The sequence below is a fragment of the Leguminivora glycinivorella genome, chromosome 9 (genome assembly GCF_023078275.1).
Source record: "Leguminivora glycinivorella isolate SPB_JAAS2020 chromosome 9, LegGlyc_1.1, whole genome shotgun sequence".
Taxonomy (NCBI): Eukaryota; Metazoa; Arthropoda; class Insecta; order Lepidoptera; family Tortricidae; genus Leguminivora; species Leguminivora glycinivorella.
The window spans coordinates 25,490,449-25,511,321 of record NC_062979.1 but is presented as its reverse complement, the minus strand read 5'-3'; the positions used below and the strand labels follow the sequence as shown (position 1 = coordinate 25,511,321).

At 42.4% G+C, this 20,873-nt stretch overlaps 2 protein-coding genes across 3 annotated transcripts in view; one reads left to right on the top strand and one right to left on the bottom strand.

Moving 5' to 3' along the window:
* Positions 1-463: 463 nt before the first annotated feature.
* LOC125229422 lies at positions 464-10,117 on the bottom strand. Its single transcript, XM_048134250.1, has 3 exons — positions 9,936-10,117; positions 1,645-1,799; positions 464-590 (listed from the first exon to the last, which is right to left on the bottom strand). Exons 1-3 carry the CDS (start codon positions 9,979-9,981, stop codon positions 534-536), a joined length of 258 nt encoding a protein of 85 aa, XP_047990207.1. The 5' UTR covers positions 9,982-10,117; the 3' UTR covers positions 464-533.
* A 4,117-nt stretch (positions 10,118-14,234) lies between these two features.
* Positions 14,235-20,873, top strand: part of LOC125229421 (major facilitator superfamily domain-containing protein 8) — a 33,340-nt gene continuing 26,701 nt past the window's right edge. Inside the window, exon 1 of one of the 2 annotated variants that reach the window (XM_048134248.1) lies at positions 14,235-15,046. In XM_048134248.1, the coding sequence (XP_047990205.1) occupies positions 14,807-15,046 (240 nt within the window). In that variant the 5' untranslated portion in view covers positions 14,235-14,806. The remainder of the gene's footprint in view (positions 15,047-20,873) is intronic. The other variant, XM_048134249.1, reaches the window with a different exon arrangement.

Sequence of the window (20,873 nt, the reverse complement as noted above, 5' to 3'; positions counted from 1 at the left end):
AATTCATTGGCTCGCACCAATGTCGGGTCGGGGTTGAACCCGCGACCTCTGGAACGAAAGTCGCACGTACTTACCGCTAGGCTACCAGGGCCAAATAATTGGACAGGCCATTTTTCTAAAAACAACAGATGCATAAGGCACTGGCCCCACCGCGAGCTAGTAAGCTATGAGCTATCGGCTATAAAAACGAACAAAAGATAAGCACCCCCGTGCAAATAAAAGAGACACGGCGATTTTGATAGCTCACTGCTGGGCGAGTAACTATAAACATCGCCGTGTCTCTTTTATTTCCACGGGAGTGCTTATCTTGTTCGTTTTTATAGCCGATAGCTCATAGCTTACTAGCTCGTGGTGGGACCAGTGCCTAAAGGAACACATGCGTTTGGTGTGTCCTGACATGGGTTGGTATTGATGCTGACATTGCTGACGGTATACACTATGAGGTGCGAAAATAAAACTAAACTTTGGTTAACTAAATATTTATTAGTTCATTTACTGTATTGTATTGATTATGCTAACGTGAAGAGTACATCTTAGTCCAGGGACGCCGGGGGAGAGTAGTTGAGGTACACCAGACCAGAAGCCTTGGCCTACAAGCAAAAAACAACATAGTTAGAAATCAGACTAATTAGCAATTACTAGTACTATACACAAGTGGACTTTTTACTAAGTACCAGAACATAGTTGGAACATTTAAATCTAAAGTCTGAAATTTTCATTGTCCATACTTAAAGGTATATTTATTTATTTATTTATTACATTTGCTTGTGTGGTGACGGGTTAAGAATTTCACCACCCCCTTTCTTCCCGTGGGTGTCGTAGAAGGCGACTATGGGATTTGGGTTAAATTGTGGCATAGGCGAGGGGCTGGCAGCCTGTCACTGCAATGCCACGGTTTCGTTTTCTTTCAACCCCTTATTTTGCCAAGAGTGGCACTGAAGCTTTAGTAGTTTCATGTGCTCTGCCTACCCCTTTACGGGATACAGGCGTGATTGTATGTATGTATGTACGAGTATGTATGTATGTACGAGTATGTATGTATTTATTACAATAATTAGCACTAACAATTAAACCTTACATACTAATTTATATGGTAATAATTAATAAAATAAAGTAATCAATTGATATTGAGTACCCACAACACAAGCCTTCTTGAGCTTACCGTGGGCCTCAGTCAATCTGTGTAAGAATGTCCTATAATATTTATTTATTTATATAATAAGTGAAACAATACAATTAAATGACATTTAAAACAATTCAATTACATAATAATAAAAAATGCAATTGATAAGAAATTTGAAATTTTAAAAACAGATTTGGCTGAGATAGCATAGCTTCTGGGCAGCTTTGTCTGCGTGGAATGGCTGCCCGGCTAGCTATTTGCATACCAAAAATCATTGAAATCAGTAGAGTTGTTCAACCCCCTTATTAATAAACGTTCACTAAAGTTATCAAGCTGAAAAAGTTTGTTTGTCCCTTTCTATCAAACCAATAAATCGGAAAGGGATAAACAAACTTTATTGGTTTGATAACTTTAGTAAATGTTTATGAATAAGTGTGTTAGAGTGTAGAAGTATAGGTAGTAAGTAGAGCAACATAATATAGTTGTGATTGTGTTGTGGAAGTAGACAAGACAAGACATACGAGCACTATGGTGCCGGCGGTGAAGGCGATGCCGGCGAGCAGCACGGCGTTGTGCTTGCGCTGGCGGGCGTCGTGCTGCGCCTGCCACGAGCCGCGCGGCACCGGCAGCTCCTCCATCGTGGGCGCCTTGAAGTCGCCCGCGTGGTAGCGCCGAACTGCACATTATGTTTGTATATTAACATATTAGGTATATTGAGTATCATTAGTAGGTACAGTAGAACACCGCAACAGTATAAATGCCACACAGTTACAGTTAGAAATAGATAGGTAGTCATCACTGTTAACAATACTGAGGATTTACTAAAAAATCAGGAGCAAGAGTGCTGACAAAACAGTCATTTTAGTATCAGAGATATAAAGTACATCACAGTACAAATATTTATGTTTATAAAATTTAATTAAATAACAGAGGAATGCTTGATTCAACCTAGAGACAGATAAGACTAGGGTTTCTGCTCGAGAGTCTCGAACTCGAGACTTCTCGAGAATTTCGGCTTCATTCGAGACGAGAAAAAAATGACAGGTACTCGAGACGTCTCGAGGCCCGAATGTAAAGCATGACCTGAAGTGAAATGCAACTTTTTACCTTCTGCCCAGTCTCATCGCGAGGCGGTGGGGACGGTGTCGAACGGCGGCCATAAATTATAACGAGATAAAGCGATCTAACCTCTCATTCCAACGTAAGCTGGCAGCGACTTTGGCTAGTTTTGTCAGCCTCGTGTTATTTAAAAGCAATTCGTCATTACGAAAAAGTCAGCGCGTTTATGTATCTTGGGTCATTGATAACCTGCGAAGAGTGCTATGGCTAATTTCGACAAGATTTGGAAGAACAGAGGAATCCGACGTCAAAATAAAGTGCAATTATTTCGATCTCTTGTTTTATCGATAATCTCGATATTTATGTATGGTGCCGAAACTTGGACCATGAAAAGTTTTGATGTGGCTAAGATTGACGCTATTGAGATGTGTGCTGGCGAAGACTGCTACGAGTATAACTTGAAAAGCTAGAAGAACTAACAAACATCATGTTTTGCAAGAACTGAATATCACCACACGTCTCTCCAAAATATGCCTAGAGCGACCCTCAGATTTTTCGGACACATTATGAGAGCACCAATGCATAATATGGCGAATTAATGGTAAACATTATTGGGGTGGGGCTCGTAAGAGATGGTCTGACTGTGTGAAGAAATCGTGTGGCGACAGTGTATACTGTGCAGTCTACATGGCTTATGACCGCGTTCAATGGAGACACGCTACTTGTGGTCGCGATCCTCGGCATTGAGGAAACGAGGAAGAAGAAGAAGTTATTTTAAACGTTTAATTTCAATGACATTATGATTTAATACATGACATTTTAATTTATTTCACCCGTGCACAGGCGGGGAAGTTAAATGATTAGGTATTATTTTCAAGACTATAATTGTAGTTTTCTTGTTAAAATGTTTATTTCAAAGAAGATTTTTATTGCTCTTACGCACTTTTTTTACGCACTTTTTTTTCTTTTTTTAGTGTGGTGCAATAAAAACTACTAATCATATTGTTGTTTATTATTTTATCAAAATTTTACCATTTATAAAAAAAGACTCGAGAAGACTCGAGACTTTGGGCTCGAGATTTCTCGAAACTCGAGACTTCTAATAGGTCGAGAAATCAGAAACCCTTAAAAAGACTTTTAGACCTCTAAACTCACCCAGATCCCACAGTCAAACTGTGTAAACAGTTTTGGGGGACATTTATGTATTTGCACTAGCTTTTACCCGCGGCTTCGCCCGCGTAATAAAAGTATTCATTAAGATTTTCATTTGGATCCGTAGGTTTCTCTGTAGGTATATTTATCTGCGATTATTTCGATTGCACATAATACTTTTGCTTGCAATGATTGTAGAAATATTACACATCGACCACAGCGTAGGTAATTCTATATACGCTGGGGAAACCTTTATAAACATCCCACATAGCCCGTATTTCGACACTATGATCGGTGGGTAAAAAGTACTTTTTTCTATTATCCCTTACAATTTTTTACATTTTGCTTATATTTATAGCAAACGTAATCTTCAAGCAAGCAAACAACGATCGTCTTAGAGCACAGAGACCGCCGACCGATTATCCGTATCCCTCTAACGATACCCATATTATCCGTATCCGTATCCGTATCCCTATCTCTATCCCTATTCCTATCCCTATCGCTATCGCTATCGCTAACGCTATCCCTATCGCTATCCCTATCGCTATCCCTATCGCTATCCCTATCCCTATCCCTATCCCTTATCAAGATAACACTTTAAGTCCTCGCGCTTTGTACACATATTTAAAGTCACATACAGGTCGAACGCGATTAATTAACATTATTTTTACCTTTTTTCCCAACGTTTCGGCCAGGTTGCACTGGCCGTGGTCGCGGAAGACTGACGTCCCAGCAAAATGTCACCGGAGATGTAAACAACACAAAACTACCCGATATTAATTTATATAAATGTTCGGGGTAGACAAATAAATATAATCTACCCGCTTTTAGTTAATGTTTATTTCCCACCATGTTTATTTTAAAGGTAAAAATAATGTTAATTAATCGCGTTCGACCTGTATGTGACTTTAAATATATGTTTAATGATTTCTTATCAAGTGCTAAAATATAAAGTTTCATGGTTTTATCTTTTAAAATTAAGAAATACCATACAAACTTTCAACCTCTTTTTCAACCCCTTCATCCCTTTTTTTCGAAATAAAAAGTAGCCTATGTTCTGTCTCAGGGTCTAAAGATTGTCTGTTCCAAATTTCATCAAAATCGGTTGCGTGGTTTAAGCGGGAAAGCGTAACAGACAGACAGACAGACAGACAGACAGACAGACAGACAGAGTTACTTTCGCATTTATAATATTAGTATGGAAGTATGGATTTAAGTTTTTATGTAAGATGTTTTTCCCCTCACTAGCTCGGAAACACGTGTTTTGTCCTTTAATACCAGCGGATAAAAACGCATTTAATCCACTAGTGGGTAAAGTAATTTGACCTTGAATAAAGTCAAATTAACTGCTTTAAAATTGATAAAAGTAGGTGAATCTAGTAATAAAGATGATTTACCACCTGTGGAACTACTGGAAGCAGTGATAAACGCATTTTTTGCGTTGTAGTTTCCTCGCTATAGTGAGGGGAAAAGTTTTGTGTTACACTCGGGTGCAAATGTATTTAACTTCTCGTGTGTTAAAAAACTCGCAAGTTCAGGATTCTATTCTCGAACCACTCGCTTCGCTCGTGGTTCAACTATAGAATCTTTTCACTTGCTCGTTTTTCAATTCCACACTCGGCGTTAAAATACAACTTTGCCCCCTTGTATAACAAATAACTATTATTAAATAAAATAATAAAAAACGTTCAACGCAGCTTCACCAAAATACCGAAGAAACTTAAAAAAATGTCCTATGAGGAAAGATTGGAGTTCCTAAAGCTTACAAGCCTGAAGGAGCGTAGAGAGCGTGGAGACCTGATCGAGACATACAAAATACTAACCCAACATTATGACCTCAAAGATTTTCATAAAATGCTAGAACGTAATAACAACACCCGTCTGAGAGGTCATCAGTATAAACTGGTCTCTCGCAGGTCATACAACAATCCTCATAGACATTTCTTTAGTAATAGAGTGGTAAAAGCTTGGAATCAGCTCCCGGAGGATGTAATATCGGCCCAAAGTGTAAACGAATTCAAGAATAAGTTAGACAAGCACAGTGCTAATTCCACATAACACCTGAAACCTCTGCCGACAACTGGATACAGGCTTTATCAGTTACTACAACTGCCTGCCTGCTTTACAAATAATAATAATAATAAAATAAATAATGTTCCAGGCACTCGAGCCATCCATCACCGTGTCGGAGCAGCGGCTATCGGATCAGGTGCGCGTCATTCAGCGGTCAAAGCGGTTGGATGACGCCACACTTGATCGGCTCCGCCAGGAGGCTCTCGCTACCCGCGCGGACCCCGCCTCGGGGCGGGATTTGCCCGCCATGTCGCCGGACCCGGTGCCCGAACCCGACCTGGCACCGGAGGCGCCGCGGGTTGATTCCGGTAACGACGGCGGGGACTTCGCGAGTCAGAGCGAGAGTGAGCCTGCCAATGAGCAACTGAGGAGGTCTTTGGAAGAGGCGATTACGCAGTATCGCTCCACAAACAATCCTAGGCCACGATTACCACGTCTGCCTATGAATAGACGCAATCTAGCGTTAATGGGAGCCTTAAACGCTTTACTAGAGCCATTTATACGGACTAGTAAAGATCTAGATGATACACACTCGATCATGTACTGCGGAGCCATCGCGGCGTGCCGTGTTGCTCGAGTCAAGTTTCCGGACGCTGACCGTGCAACTAGGACCGTCGGAGGTGTCCCTGCATGGCAAGTACGGATCGAGCGTCGTATCAACTCGTTTAGGACTCTCATTGCAAAGCTGATCTGCTTCAGAGGGGGTAATAATCGCCCCCGAGTAATGCGCTTTGTGAACCAGGCGTTCGCGGGGACGGACATCAGGCCCCGCGACTATTTGGCCAATGTCACAGAGCGCATCGACTTCCTGAAGCAGAAAGTCTATGCATGGGCAAGCCGTATTCGCCGCTACAGAAAGCGTGTGGACCGATTCCAGCAGAATTGTCTTTTTCAAAGCGACCAAAGGAAAGTATACCGGAGGTGGGAGGAAACCGACCCTCGTGTGTCTGACGTGCGGCTGCCGGATGCTACTGCCATGTCTGATTTCTGGCGTAGCATCTGGTCGGTGCCCGTCGAACACACGGAAGGTGAGTGGATGACCGTTGTCGAACGCGAGTGTGAGAACATCGAACCTATGGGGGCTATCACCATCAGCCCCGACGACGTAAGTTGTGCTACCCGTACGGCCCAGAACTGGAAAAGTCCTGGACCTGACGGATTGCACAACTTCTGGCTAAAATGGTTTCGATGCTCGCACTCGCGTTTGGCAACGCAATTTCAACAAGCCCTCGATCTTGGTTCTCTCCCACCTTCCCTAACAACTGGTGTTACTTTCCTGCTCTACAAGTCCGGTAGTACCACGGAAGCAAAAAACTACAGACCCATCACGTGCTTGCCTACACTCTACAAGCTCCTTACATCCATTTTGAGAGCAAAAATTAACGCGCATATTGTCGCTAACAACATTCTGGCCCCCGCTCAAAATGGATGTAGGGTTGGGTCCCGTGGTACTAAAGAGCTCCTCCTCATAGACATGACCATTTGCCAACAAGTTCGGCGGAACAAGGAGGCCATCTCGGCCGCTTGGATTGACTATAAGAAGGCCTATGATTCGGTGCCTCATTCATGGCTGAGAAGGGTATTGGAGCTGTATAAACTTGATGCAGCTTTAATATCCTTCCTGGCTGCATGTATGAGGCAGTGGACCACAGTCCTTCGTCAACCAGGAGGCAGGGATGACCCCACTGGCCCGCAGGACTTCATAAGGATTGAGCGAGGAATATTCCAGGGTGACAGTCTGAGTCCATTATGGTTCTGCCTAGCTCTGAATCCCCTCAGCACCCTGCTGAAGGATTCTGGGCTAGGTTGCCGGCTTCGGAGAGAGGGTGAAGTCATCTCTCACCTTCTGTACATGGACGATCTCAAACTATTTGCACCGAACACCCAAGACCTGATGGTGCTATTGAAAACCACAGAAGTTTTCAGTACCGCCATCAGAATGGAGTTTGGTGTCGATAAGTGTGCGGTTATGCATGTACAGCGGGGGAGGTTGTAAATTCAGAAAATTTACAACTTTCTGAGACGATGTCGTTCAGATCTATCTCTGAATCAGAAACCTATAAGTACCTTGGTATGTCACAGTCGTTGGGTATTGAGGATGTTGGCATTAGACGGTCGGTGAAGGAGCGCTTTTTCAGTCGGCTCACAAAAGTCCTTAACAGTCTTTTGTCAGGAGGCAATAAAGTGCGCGCCTTTAACGCCTGGGTAATGCCTCTACTCACATACTCCTTTGGCATACTAAGGTGGACCCAGACCGAGCTGGACGCCCTGGATCGGAGGGTCCGGTCACTGCTTACCACACACCGTATGTTACACCCGCGCTCGTCTGTTATGAGATTGTACATCCCACGGAAGTGCGGAGGTCGAGGCTTCCTAAACGCCAAAAATCTCCACAACCGTGAGGTGTACAATCTCAGGAATTACTTCCTTAACAACGAGTGTGGGATGCATCGTGATGTGGTGGCAGTGGACGGAAACCTCACGCCGCTCTCCTTGGCGAAACAGAACTGGCGCAAACCTGTGGTACTAAGTACTGCGGACCGCAAGGCGGTATGGGAGAGCAAGCAGCTACACGGGCGGTTCTGCAAGGCCCTCACGGGACCCGATGTAGATCTGCTCGCATCGGTGAACTGGTTACGATTTGGGGACCTCTTCGGAGAAACCGAGGGTTTTGCCTGTGCAATTGCGGACGAAGTTATGATGACGAACAACTACCGGAAATATATCCTGAAGGACGGTACGGTCGACATTTGTCGGGCATGCCGCCGTCCCGGAGAGTCACTCAGGCATATCATTTCCGGTTGTTCTCATCTAGCTAACGGCGAGTACTTGCACAGACATAATCTCGTAGCCAGGATTATTCACCAGCAACTTGCTCTTCAATACGGCCTTGTGGACCGCGAAGTACCGTATTACAAGTACTTACCTGCGCCAGTTCTCGAAAATGGTCGTGCCACGCTCTATTGGGATCGATCTATTATCACTGACAGGACTATTGTAGCCAATAAGCCTGACATTGTGATAATAGATCGACTGCAACGCCGGGCCGTGCTCGTTGACATCACCATCCCCCATGATGAGAATCTCGTGAAAGCCGAGAAGGACAAGTCCAGTAAGTACCTAGACTTGGCTCACGAGATAACCGCCATGTGGGATGTTGATTCAACGATCATTGTTCCGATAGTCGTTTCAGCGAACGGTCTCATAGCGAAGAGTCTCGACCACCATCTTAAGAGACTCTCGCTAGGTGGATGGATCAAGGGCCAGATGCAGAAGGCGGTGATCTTGGACACGGCGCGGATAGTCCGACGGTTCCTCTCTCTGCAGCCCTAACCACCGGCAGCTTGGGCCCTGCCCCGCTGCTGGCGGCACCCTAGGTTAGGTTTTTTATAATGTGTTTATATGTTTTATATTGTTTTGTAAGTGTTATTTTTATTTTACTTTTATACTCATATTGTACAAAACCTAACTTAAGAAGGAAGATAAATAAAGGAAAATAAAATAATAAGAATCATGCATTAAAAACATTTGTTAGTCGTATACCTCGAAATCAAAAAATCCTTGTAGCTATTCACCTATTTGCGTTTTGCCGCGATAGCGTATTTTGTTGTAGCGTGTAATATCGATAGTATATTTTGTTACTCGCATATATTTTCAATAGATTTTTACAACAATAGCAGATTTTTATGTAGCGTTTATCACTAATAGCCTATTCAGTTAGCCGCAAACATTTTTAGTCGCATTTTACCTGGGTCGCATATTATTGTATTAATGGTTTAACAAAAAGGCTATATCACTGGGATATAATACGTGGTCAAATGGACATATATCAACATCAACATTTACATTAGTAATATCAGTGATATGCACAACAAGGTTATATAACCAGGAGAGAAACTACAAATGCGAAATGCATTTACAAAACTATAGAGGTAAAGTGCTTAAAGGAAATATCACGATATCTAATACCGCATTACAAACAAATATCTATCGAGGTGAAAAGCGACTACAGTAAAAAAAGGCAGGATAATAAATATACTATGAATTTTATACAAAATTGTAATTGGCGACCAAAAATCATACTACAAGAAAAAAATACTGTTCAGAAATTTTGAGATCGCGGCGAAACGCGAATAGGTGAAAAGCTACAAGGATTTTTTGATTTCGAGGTATACGACTAACAAATGATTAAAAATGTACACATTGAATTGCCCCCTATGGCTGAACTATTCATTACAAAGTTGTATGGGGCAATAATTCAGGTAATACTCATAACACATATTGGATTTTTCCTGTTGACTTATCTGCACTGAACTACACTCAGTGCCAGCAAAAGTTAGGTTATGATGTCAGTTATGTAACTTATCCAACAGACGATTTAGAGACTTAACACTGTTCAGATACAAACGAAAGTATTCAAAAGGAGATTAATGCAGCACTTAACTGGAAACTACAAAAGCAGAAGTGAGCTATGAGGTCTTATGAGCTTATCCCAAAATTGAAGTTAATCAAAACAAATGACACTCACCCGATTGTTGGAAAACCCTAGACGCGATTTGACGCGCAGCAAACATGTTTCTATTTAATGATGTCTTCGCAGTTATCGCTAAAAGAAAGCAGATTTTATACTGCTTTGATTTTCTTCGTCTTTGGTCCTACCACCACCTTCAACTTCACTTTTTTTTTAATGGTCGGATCGAATCGATATTATACGGATGCTTGTTAATTTTGTCTGTCAAAATGAGTGTTGCCAGGGTTAATTTCCTTCCTGAAGTTTAGTGTAATGGCCGCCGTACACATGTGGCCAACGGGTCCACCAACCCTTGGTGGAACCCCTTGGCCAAGCGTGTAGAGGGCTACTTGGCCGTATGTTGGCAGTTGGCGCTTGCACTGGCCGGCCAACCGATTGGTGTCGGTTTTTTGTCCACACATCAGACACACCAAAGGATCTTGGCGCCAATGGCCAACTGCGTTTACACGTTGGCGCTTTATTCAGTTTGTCGTCAGCCGTCCATAGATTTATATATTATTAAGCTAGATTGAGTTGTTACGCCAAAAAGTGTGTCCACATGAGAGGGTAAAGTTGGGGCTGGTGTCCCTCTCGCACTTATTGCCACTGTCAAAATTATTTGAATGACGTCATCACTGTCATTCTTTGGGGATACCAGTCAATATTTAAAGTTTTTTTTTTTTTTTTTTTTTTTTTTTTTTTTTTTTTATTTAGAACACAAACAGTCACATAAACAAATGAGTTGGTGTACTACAATGTAGGTACTAAGTAATTTGGATAAAAAAAGACCTGGAGGTTCATTACTGAATATAAAGATTGTTAACATACTAACAAAATTAGGTATGTAAGCTAATAGGTAAGCAAAAGAAATCATGAACAGTAGCTAATACTTAAGAAGTTTTACAGTCATTAGACTAAATACATTTTCTTTACTACGATCGGATACAATTATAATTAATTTAGTTAGAGGAGGTAAATATTAGTTACTCATATTAAACCGAACAAAAATGTACACTTAGGTTTTTTATTTGTAATACTAGTGTTAAGTCTAAATCTAAAACACTAAAACACTTAACACTAAAGTTACTACCAAATCTACTAATACCACAGAATATATAATAGTACAAGTACAGAAGGCCCACTGCTTTGATGTTCACGACATGCCGCCTTTTTAAATGCCTACAAAATTCTAACAAAGAAACGAGCCGCACGTGCGCGGCGTTCGGCGATAGGGTTGCCTATAGATTAAAACGAATTAATACTCAGATAAAATGCTATACTATTATATTCAGGTCTTGGGTACTTTCTAGGTATATATATAGTATTTATATATTTTTGTTTAAGTTCCAAGATCACAAGCCTTATTGAACCTTTCCGGGGGACTTAATCAATAGTAGATCTGTGTAAAAATGTCCTATGGTATTTATTTTATTCAAGATATTTATTTAAGTAAATATTATTAGCTATTCCACACGCGAACAACGCATATGAACCTTAAAAAAAATTTGCGACGTAAAGTAACAACAGAAAGTGCGAACGTGCGTTCCGCGAGAACGCGCGCCACCCCTGATTAGGCCGCGAACTCGCGGCCGCCAGCATGTACTTGTAGCGCGGCGATAGAATCGCGGAGTGAGCCGCCCTTGCTAATACCGAATTAAAAGTTTTTTTTAATTGCGCAAATCTTTGGTTTCATGGCTTCATAATAATGACTTACCAATTCGTTACAAGGTATTAATATCCTTGCCTCGATATAAAACAAAAATAATTTAAGAAGTTTATAAACTTAGTTATCATACAGGTAAAAATACTACTACTATAGTAATCTCTTTAACACTGGTCACACGTGCGAGAGGGACACCAGCCCCAACTTTGACTCTCTCATGTGGACACACTTTTACTAGTCTGATAAGAACGCCTTTCTGCACCGGTGATAAAGTTCAATTTAGTGTGGCAAAAAAAGTGTGAGCTCAGTCCCTATTGAAAGTCCATGCAGCCGTCAGAGAGGACAGTAGTGAAATATTTACGAAAATAATAAGTTTATCTATGCCGATAATAGTGTTGATTTCAGGAAATAAAATAACCTTGCAAATGTTTAATATATTGCCTAAAAAAGATAAATGTGCTTATCAGAATATTCAAAAAATTGTTAATATTTCAAATAATTTAATTTTACTATGGATAGAATGAAGTTGTTTGAAAAACCTACTTATTTAGGAGTTAGAGCAGTACGAAGTTGCGAATTTTCCCATAGTATTTACTACGGCGCCAGAGACTTAATAAATTTACGATGATTTTTTTTACCAATATAACCTATGTTAATATTGATAAATCATATAGAACACGTTTAAATAAGGATGTTTTGTTATATAAACTTTTTCTTCTCCATTAATATTTACTGAGATATTAGGGTTCTAAGATTAGTAAATGGCACTAGCACTTTAATAACATTAACGCGTGTCTCGCAAACGGTCTAGGATACAAAATGACGACTTTTATATAGGTATAGGTTAGGTTAGGTTCGTTAGGTATCTTCAAACGGCCGAAGGCTCCTATTCTGTGCAGTTTCTGTAATAAGCGGGGCTCCGTCGATATCGCTTTCTGTCTCTGGCGCCTTAGTAATGCTACGGGAAAATTTTGCAACTTTGCACCACTCTAACTCCTAAATTAGTAGGTTTTAAAAAAAACTTTAATTTATAAAAGATGCTTATTTTAATGCATTATTTCTAATAATAACAAAACACTATGCTAGAAAGAGTGCAGAGGAAGTTCTGTAGGCACATTTACAAACGACTGTACGGATATTACCCATATATGTATCCATCTCTATTCGTAACAGGAATGGTTGGTCTTCAAACTCTAGAAACCAGACGGAAACTGCTGCATATTATGCATTACCGCCAACTGTTTCACCATAGAGTAGATGACGCATCCGTGCTTGAGAGAATGGGGCTGCAAGTGCCAAGAGCGAATGTGGTGGTTGGCATGCCGGGCGCGGTGCCGGCGCGGCGGCGGCGGCGCCTGTTCGCGGCGGCCGGCGCACCGCTCGAGCCCGAGCTGCTCTTAACCGCATCATGTTGGAGACAGACGATATTGACATATTTGCTGATAGTGTTGGTGTGTTTTACAGAAAACTCTTAAGGTTCATAGACTCTACACTCCTTAGGTGATTAATGTAATAACCATAGTTTAACTTTTAAGTGTGTTTGCTTTTATTTATGTCAATTTAACATGTACATAATTATATTACCACATAAGTGCTTTGGTGAAATACTGTTAACTTTTGTGTATTTTTAATAAATAAATAAAAAAACGTGAAAAAAGTCCCAGAATCGGGCCCCTTTTGCTATACTCTGACCGCCCCTGTCTATACTACTGTAATGTTTGACGTTATCACGTTAAACTACCGTCCGTAAACCGACTTTACAGACAACCAATTTTTTTTAATCAAATTTTGCTGACAACGTAAATGACCTAGAATTTCCTAGCCTTTTCTATTCCACGTCCATCTTTCATGAAGAGCCAATGCCAAGTGATTGTTTCGCCAATGTGTAAACAGCGGCTCTTATCTTGGCCAAGGGGTTCCACCAAGGGTTGGTGGAACCGTTGGCCACATGTGTATAGCGGCCATACGTGTAACCACTAAACTTATAAGTCTTATAAGTGTTCAACTATTTTATTTTTGATGAATTATTTCTTCATAGAAATAATTTGTTGTATTTATTTTAAAGTTTGGATGTATGCTATATACAATACTTCGGCAACTAGGTATACCAAAAGTGCCTGACGGGAATTAAATAGCAACGAGCTTTTTCCGTTGACATCGTCTTCGATTAAATAATAGGCGATAAAGAGAGGTAGAGCCTTTACTATGAGTAAATTTATTATATGTATTAACAAACACAACGACCGGGTTGGCCAGTGGATAGGGACACTGACTACTAGCCTTTGGTTCTGATTAGAGATGGGCCGAATACGGACTTTGCTGAATACGACGGTTGAGCCATATTTTAAATCCTGGCTTAGAGTTAAAAACGTTTCATTGATTGGTAATGGGTACACATTTATCTTACTAAGGCTCTTAATGTTCCTATAATTTAGTGCATAAGAAAATTTTGGCTTTTGTTTCTTAAGATACGTTATTTTACCTTTTTTCAAAATTATTGTATTTTTAACTTCATTTTCATTTCATTTTCATTTTCATTTCATTTTCATTTTCAACTAAACATTAAAATTATAGTTAACAACCCACAATTATTAGTTAGTATTATTAGAACATGATAAAAGCCGGTAGAGCTTCTGATGTTTGGTGCAGTTACCAAAGTTTAGCTCAGTTTGTTGTTCTATCAATACTTGCTGTTGGTTATCGGAGCTCTACACTACACCCAGTTACATATTTATCAGACATGTATCACGAAACAATGCATCGGTAAAAGGAATTAGTATTGTTTAGTAATTCAGTGAAACATTTATTTGTTGAATATTAATAGTTGTCGCTATCTGTCGCGGGCGCGGGAGGGTCGGCGAGCGGAGTGCCAAGCGCGCGCGGGCACTCGCGCAGCCCGCACCCGCAGGGCAGTCGGCGCCGGCACTCGGCTGTCGGCAGGCGAGCGCGCGCGCACCCGCACCACACTGACCGAGCGGCACTCCCCGCGATCAAGACACTCCTTTGTTTGTTTACATCCTTTGTCCGCGTCGTGGTCTCGGCGCGCGGCGCGCAGCCCTACCCTGTCCCATCCCGCCGCGCCATGCCGGCCTGCGCCTGCGCCCCGGGCCCTCCTCCCGCTAGTCCCGCTCCGACCGTAAACATAATCAGCTGTGCGCGGTGACTACAACTGACGTTCATTCATTGAAAGTGAGAGTGTTTATCATTCGTCAATTGACTCGTAAATATGGAGTGGTTGAAGAGAAGTTTATCTAGCAAGAAGGAGGAGGTGGAGGAGGGGTCGGGTGCGGAGCGGCAGCGGCTGGAGGCGCCGGCGGCGGAGGCGGGGGAGGCGGGGGAGGCGCTCGAGTCGGAGCAGGAGCGGCGCGAGCGCTGGCGCAGCGTCTACGTCATCTACTTCACCATGTTCCAGATGTCGCTGGGCTTCAGCATCGTGCTCACCGGTGTCTGGCCCTACCTAGACAAGGTATCACGTCTAAACATTACTGGTTCATGGGAATAGACATTTGATTTGACACAATAATAAAATAACTAGATAGACATACAAATAACTTAGATAACGTACCTACAGAGTTTAACCCCAGTAAGACACAAAAGTTTGCGCGTTTTCCGCAAAGAAAACCCCATTCGACATAGCGCCTAAATTCCAGGACATTCCTCTTACCATCTCTAAGAGTATCGGGATACTCGGTGTCGACATTACGAAGGAGGTCCAGGTTCGGGGTCATTTGAAACTCGAGGCCAAACTGGCCTCTAAGAAGCTCGGTGTGCTCAATAGAGCGAAACAGTACTTCACATCAGGTCACCGGCTTTTGCTAAACAAGTATGACTTCATAATTTTTTTTTATTTTATTTTATTTCAAAACAAATTACACAGTATTACAGTGAGACACTAAGGCACTGTGCAATGCATAAAACATCATACTATATTGTTAATACATACATACATACATACATACAATCACGCCTGTATCCCATAAAGGGGTAGGCAGAACACTTGAAACCACTAAAGCTTCAGTGCCACTCTTGGCAAATAAGGGGTTGAAAGAAAACGAAACTGTGACATTGCAGTGACAGGTTGCCAGCCTCTCGCCTACGCCACAATTTAACCCATATGCCATAGTCGCCTTCTACGACACCCACGGCAAGAAAGGGGGTGGTGAAATTCTTAACCCGTCACCACACAGACCAGTAATACTTAGTGTAATAACGTTAACATAATAAACTTAATAACTAACTGAAGACACCCGATCATCCATCGCTTCGCAAAACCTCAGACATTCATCACATAAGACCTTCCATCTACTGGCAAAAACGTCACAGTCAGGTGCTGATACTGCTGATTTGAGAAGCGCATTAAGGTACTTCAAAACGCGAACTAAGGGTGAGTTCCTGTACGCTACGCTACAGTGCGCGATTTGGGAACTGCTAGCAAGTCACGAGTACGCGGCCTAAAATTGAATAGCGTTTTAGACTGAGGGGGTACCAGAAGACGTACCAGTTGCGAGACCAGCTGCGGACAGTCTGAATCTCCACGTATTATTCGGCATGCCCCGGTCACAAGAGCATAATTACGCCTCACTTCCAGGGAGTTAAAACCTAGAGTGCCGAGCAGAAATTTTGTTGGGTAAAGGAAAGGATAAAGCCCATAAATTTTCTTATATAAAAATCTCAAAAAAGCCTTTTGGATTTTCTCCAGAAGCAAGATGTATGTAATGTATATAATGTAGTACTGTTCTCATCTCTGGTCTCTGGAGCACTGAAATACCAACTTCTTCCATTTGACTCTATCCAGCATCCGGCAGTTCGTATTGTTGGCAATCCTGATCTCACTGCCGGATTAGAACCTCTTAGCCTCCGGAGAAGATGTTGGCTCTTTGTGCTTGTTTTACCGAAGAATGTTCTGATGAACTCTTTGACTTGGTGCCACCGTCGCGTGTTAATCACCGCACCTCTCGCCAAAGAAATAAAGTTCATCCTCACTTTCTGGACACGCGGCAAACCAAGAATAAACGGGCTTCTCGCTCGTTTTTGCCCTTTGCAAGTTGTGGAATGAGCTACCTCCTTGCGCTATGACATGGGGTTCTTCAAGAAGCAGGTATTTAGGGTTCTCAATGGTCGGCAACGCATAAGTGCATGACTCCCCTTATGTTGCTTATGTCCATGGGTGGCGATGACTGCTTCCCATCAGGCGGCTCGTCTGCTTGTTTGCTGCCTATATAATTAAAAAAAAAACATACATATATCTGATCATAAGTCAGCTGCGGTCAAGTTAAAACGATATAGGATAGGTACGGTCAGTGCCGGCCCTTGCACTCGATCAGGGTAGAGCGAGTTTGAGTTTCGGCGGCCTTGGGAAGAAGTTTCACTACGTAGGAAAATAATTCGCGAGCGTAGCGAGCGCGAAATTTTTTTCATAGTAATGCCGTAATTTGAGATTAACGCAATACATAACTTATGGATTTCATCATACAGAGTGCGGAAGGGACAAATGGTTGAACTACCCTAGTAGAGTTACGTGTGGCTGAACGTGTATATCATGCACATAAAATAACAAACAAAATGGAGCACTATAGTGGTCTATACAAGTCTGGAAAGCAGATTCGGAATTTGGGCCATTTTATTCAAAGTTGTCCCCCCCCCGAAAAAAGTTGATATGAAAATGAAACCGATAGAAATTTATTAAAAGCTATATATATATAGATTCTTTAATAAATAAATTTATGTAAAATATAGAAGGTTCACTTGACTTTTAAGTAATTAATAAAAAGAAATATGTTTTTGTTGAGTTGAGGAGAAGCGAGTGTTCCGTTCCGCAACCAAATTTAATCGCAGATAATGTAAATATAATAGGTTTGGGAATTTTACAATATATTTATTATTCACTCTAGAATCACAAATGAAGAAATTTCACTTTCATTTTCACATAAATAAAACTCTGAGACGTTTTGCGCCTTTGGCTTTATGAGAAACTCCGCTTTGGACTATCTATCTATTTGTCTATCTTCATTTGGATAGCGACGTAACTTTGCCGTTGGTCGCACAACAACGTGGTTCCTCAAGGGCTAGAATCCTCCTTTTACGGCGCCCTAGCAACAGCGCCCTTATGAAGGGCAATGTGGTGCAACTTTCCACTTAATCTGAATTACAAATCTAGATTTTCAATAGGTGGATTCATTTCCGACTCCTCTCGCCATTTTGTGATATGTGCGCGCCCACGCAACGTATAATTTTTTGTATGCATTTTTCCACATTCTCGATTTTGGCGCCCCCTTACCATGTGGCGCCTAGAGCGGCCGCTCCACTCGCTCTACCCTTAATCCGGCCCTGGGTACGGTTTTATTTACATAACATACACCTGCCTGCATGAGCATCATCTTCCCTTACTAATTTTAAGTACCCTGTTTGTTTGGACAGCTGAAATAACTTTTAGCATGTACTTACAAGTACTGTACAGTTGAAGAACTAAGTATCACAAACAATAAAATCAAATCAAACAAAAACTTACAAAAATTGTCCTTTTGCAAAGTGCTGAACAGAGAGGTAATAGTTAAAACCTATCTTTCAAAGTGTGCATAAACCTTGCTCTCAATGCCACACGTGAAATGATATATATTGTAGTAGCCATGTCGGAGCTACCATTCCACTTTTAAAGTTCATTCATCATTTGTGTCATAATTTGAGAAGTTAACTGCAATAACTGCTGTTCCTGCTGCACACACTGTCCGGAAAAGTCCCGTCCCTAGATCCCCGCCAGTGCAAAATCATGATGACAGTGACGTCATGATTTTGATATTGCTGTTACTTCATACATGACAATCATAACAGCTTTGAGCTACAACATATCCAGTGCATAGCTCCTTAGTTGATTTAAAGGTAAAGCCATAAATGCATAAATAAACAGAGTTCGGGCTCATTATGTGTGTTGTTTACTGCGTGCGGTGAACAATTTGTCGGCGTCCTTGCATCTATTCTGCGTTGCACCTGGCAGTTGTGGCAGTGACTTTCACGAGCGGCCGACGACCTCTCGAGCTCGCGAGCCCGCGAGCTGGCCGCGCCGCTGCCGCCGCCGCACGTTCGACGCTCGCTGCCATCTTATGCAACGATTAGTATAGTGTTGGTATAGTGGATAACAAACTATATCATCAACATGCTGTCTTCGCTCACTTCACTTTCATCATGGGCTACGCGAGAAAATGACAACGCGACATTTTCTTAAAAGAATTGTCAGATAGACAAAAGAATACCTAAAAACAAGAAACTATCAAGGCGCAAGACTCAAACCTTTAAGAAGAAGTCACGAAGAAGTCGAAGAACAAGACAAGTACTAAAGGGATATTTATATTTTTTGCCTCAAGGGAGTAATCACATACATAACAAATGGCCAGAAATCTAAATGCAGAGATTTAATATTATTTCTGTCCCTAAAGGTCGACGAACTTGTGCCGCTTCGAGTTGATAACAGAACAAACATTTTATTATTATTATTTGTTTGTCCTTTCCAGTACTCGGGACCATGGGGTCCCGGACATTTGGGAGGCATGTGTGGGGCCGAAGCCAACAGCACAGAGGCCCTTTCAGACAATTTACTCTAAATGTAATGTGACACTACCCGGCGATTATCCCTGTCCGCACTATAGTAATGCACCCAAGGACAAGCGCCGGTTAGTGTAGAACTATTGAAAGAAAAAGGTAAATAAAAGAAACCGGGCTATTAGGTTGAATTGCTGGTGGACTTGTAACCGGTACTATGGGAGACTATGGCACCTGCCTTGATCATATGTTATAAAAACATGAAAAAATAGGCAGGCGGTGACTAGCCAACTCACTATATGGGTCCCCGAAAACGGCCGCTCGCACGGAGCGGCAAGGGCACAACATAGCGTGAGCGGCTCAGGGTGTGGAGAGGTGTGCGCCGCTTTCTACCCAGTCTGTACGCAACAGCCACTGTGCCAACTCGCGTCTTATGCATATTTCACTTCCACCCTGCGAGCATATAGCTCTGGCACCCCACTCTGGACGGCCGGTTAAGGCAAGCCAGAGGTGAGAGTCCTGCGGCCCCTGCTCAGTGTTCACTCCAGCCGGCCTGTGAAGGCAAGCCGGAGGGAGGGGCCTGACCGACTCTCGGGGGCATGGGACCCAAGGGACGCCACTTCCCATTCAGCTCGCCACAAGCTGCCCTGGGGGCTTATTACTATTACTTGTTTGTCTTTTCCAGTTCTCGGGACCATGGGGTCCCGGACTTTTGGGAGGCGTGCGTGGGGCCGAAGCCAACAGCGCAGAGGCCCTTTAAGACAGTTTAATTTAAAGTAATGTGACACTAGCCGGCGATTGTCCCTGTCCGCACTATAGAATGCACCCAAGGACAAGCCCCGGTTAGTGTAAAACTATTGCAATGAAAAGAAACAAATTATACTGGGCTATTGAGTTGAAATGTTAGTGTGCTAGTGACCGGTCTATGGAAAGGTCTATGGCACCTGCCTTGATCATATGTTTTAAAAACACGAAAAAATAGGCAGGCGGTGACTCGCCAACTCACTATATGGGTCCCCGAAAACGGCCGCTCGCACGGAGCGACAAGGGGACAACATAGCGTGAGCGGCTCAGGGTGTGGAGAGGTGTGCGCCGCTTTCTACCCAGTCTGTACGAAACAGCCACTGTGCCAACTCGCGTCTTATGCATATTTCACTTCCACCCTGCGAGCATATAGCTCTGGCACCCCACTCTGGACGGCCGGTTAAGGCAAGCCAGAGGTGAGAGTCCTGCGGCCCCTGCTCAGTGTTCACTCCGGCCGGCCAGTGAAGGCAAGCCGGAGGGAGGGGCCTGACCGACTCTCGGGGGCATGGGACCCAAGGGACGCCATTCAGCTCGCCACAAGCTGCCCTGGGGGCTTATTATTATTATTATTATTATTTGTAAAGCAGGCAGGCAGTTGTAGTAACTGATAAAGCCTGTATCCAGTTGTCGGTAGAGGTTTCAGGTGTTATGTGGAATTAGCACTGTGCTTGTCTAACTTATTCTTGAATTCGTTTACACTTTGGGCCGATATTACATCCTCCGGGAGCTGATTCCAAGCTTTTACCACTCTATTACTAAAGAAATGTCTATGAGGATTGTTGTATGACCTGCGAGAGACCAGTTTATACTGATGACCTCTCAGACGGGTGTTGTTATTACGTTCTAGCATTTTATGAAAATCTTTGAGGTCATAATGTTGGGTACATTTGTTCTAGGTACCTATATATTTCTATCTATAATTCAAGATTCAATAATTCAAGCCCATAATCCTCGTT

Bases quoted from the DNA above. Each gene is read 5' to 3' on its own strand.
- LOC125229422 (XM_048134250.1), bottom strand. From the start codon at position 9,981: ATGTTTGCTGCGCGTCAAATCGCGTCTAGGGTTTTCCAACAATCGG. The intron at 1,800-9,935 runs GTGAGTGTCATT...CATAATGTGCAG, and splicing joins TAGGGTTTTCCAACAATCGG to TTCGGCGCTACCACGCGGGC. The intron at 591-1,644 runs GTATGTCTTGTC...TTTTGCTTGTAG, and splicing joins CCGCCGGCACCATAGTGCTC to GCCAAGGCTTCTGGTCTGGT.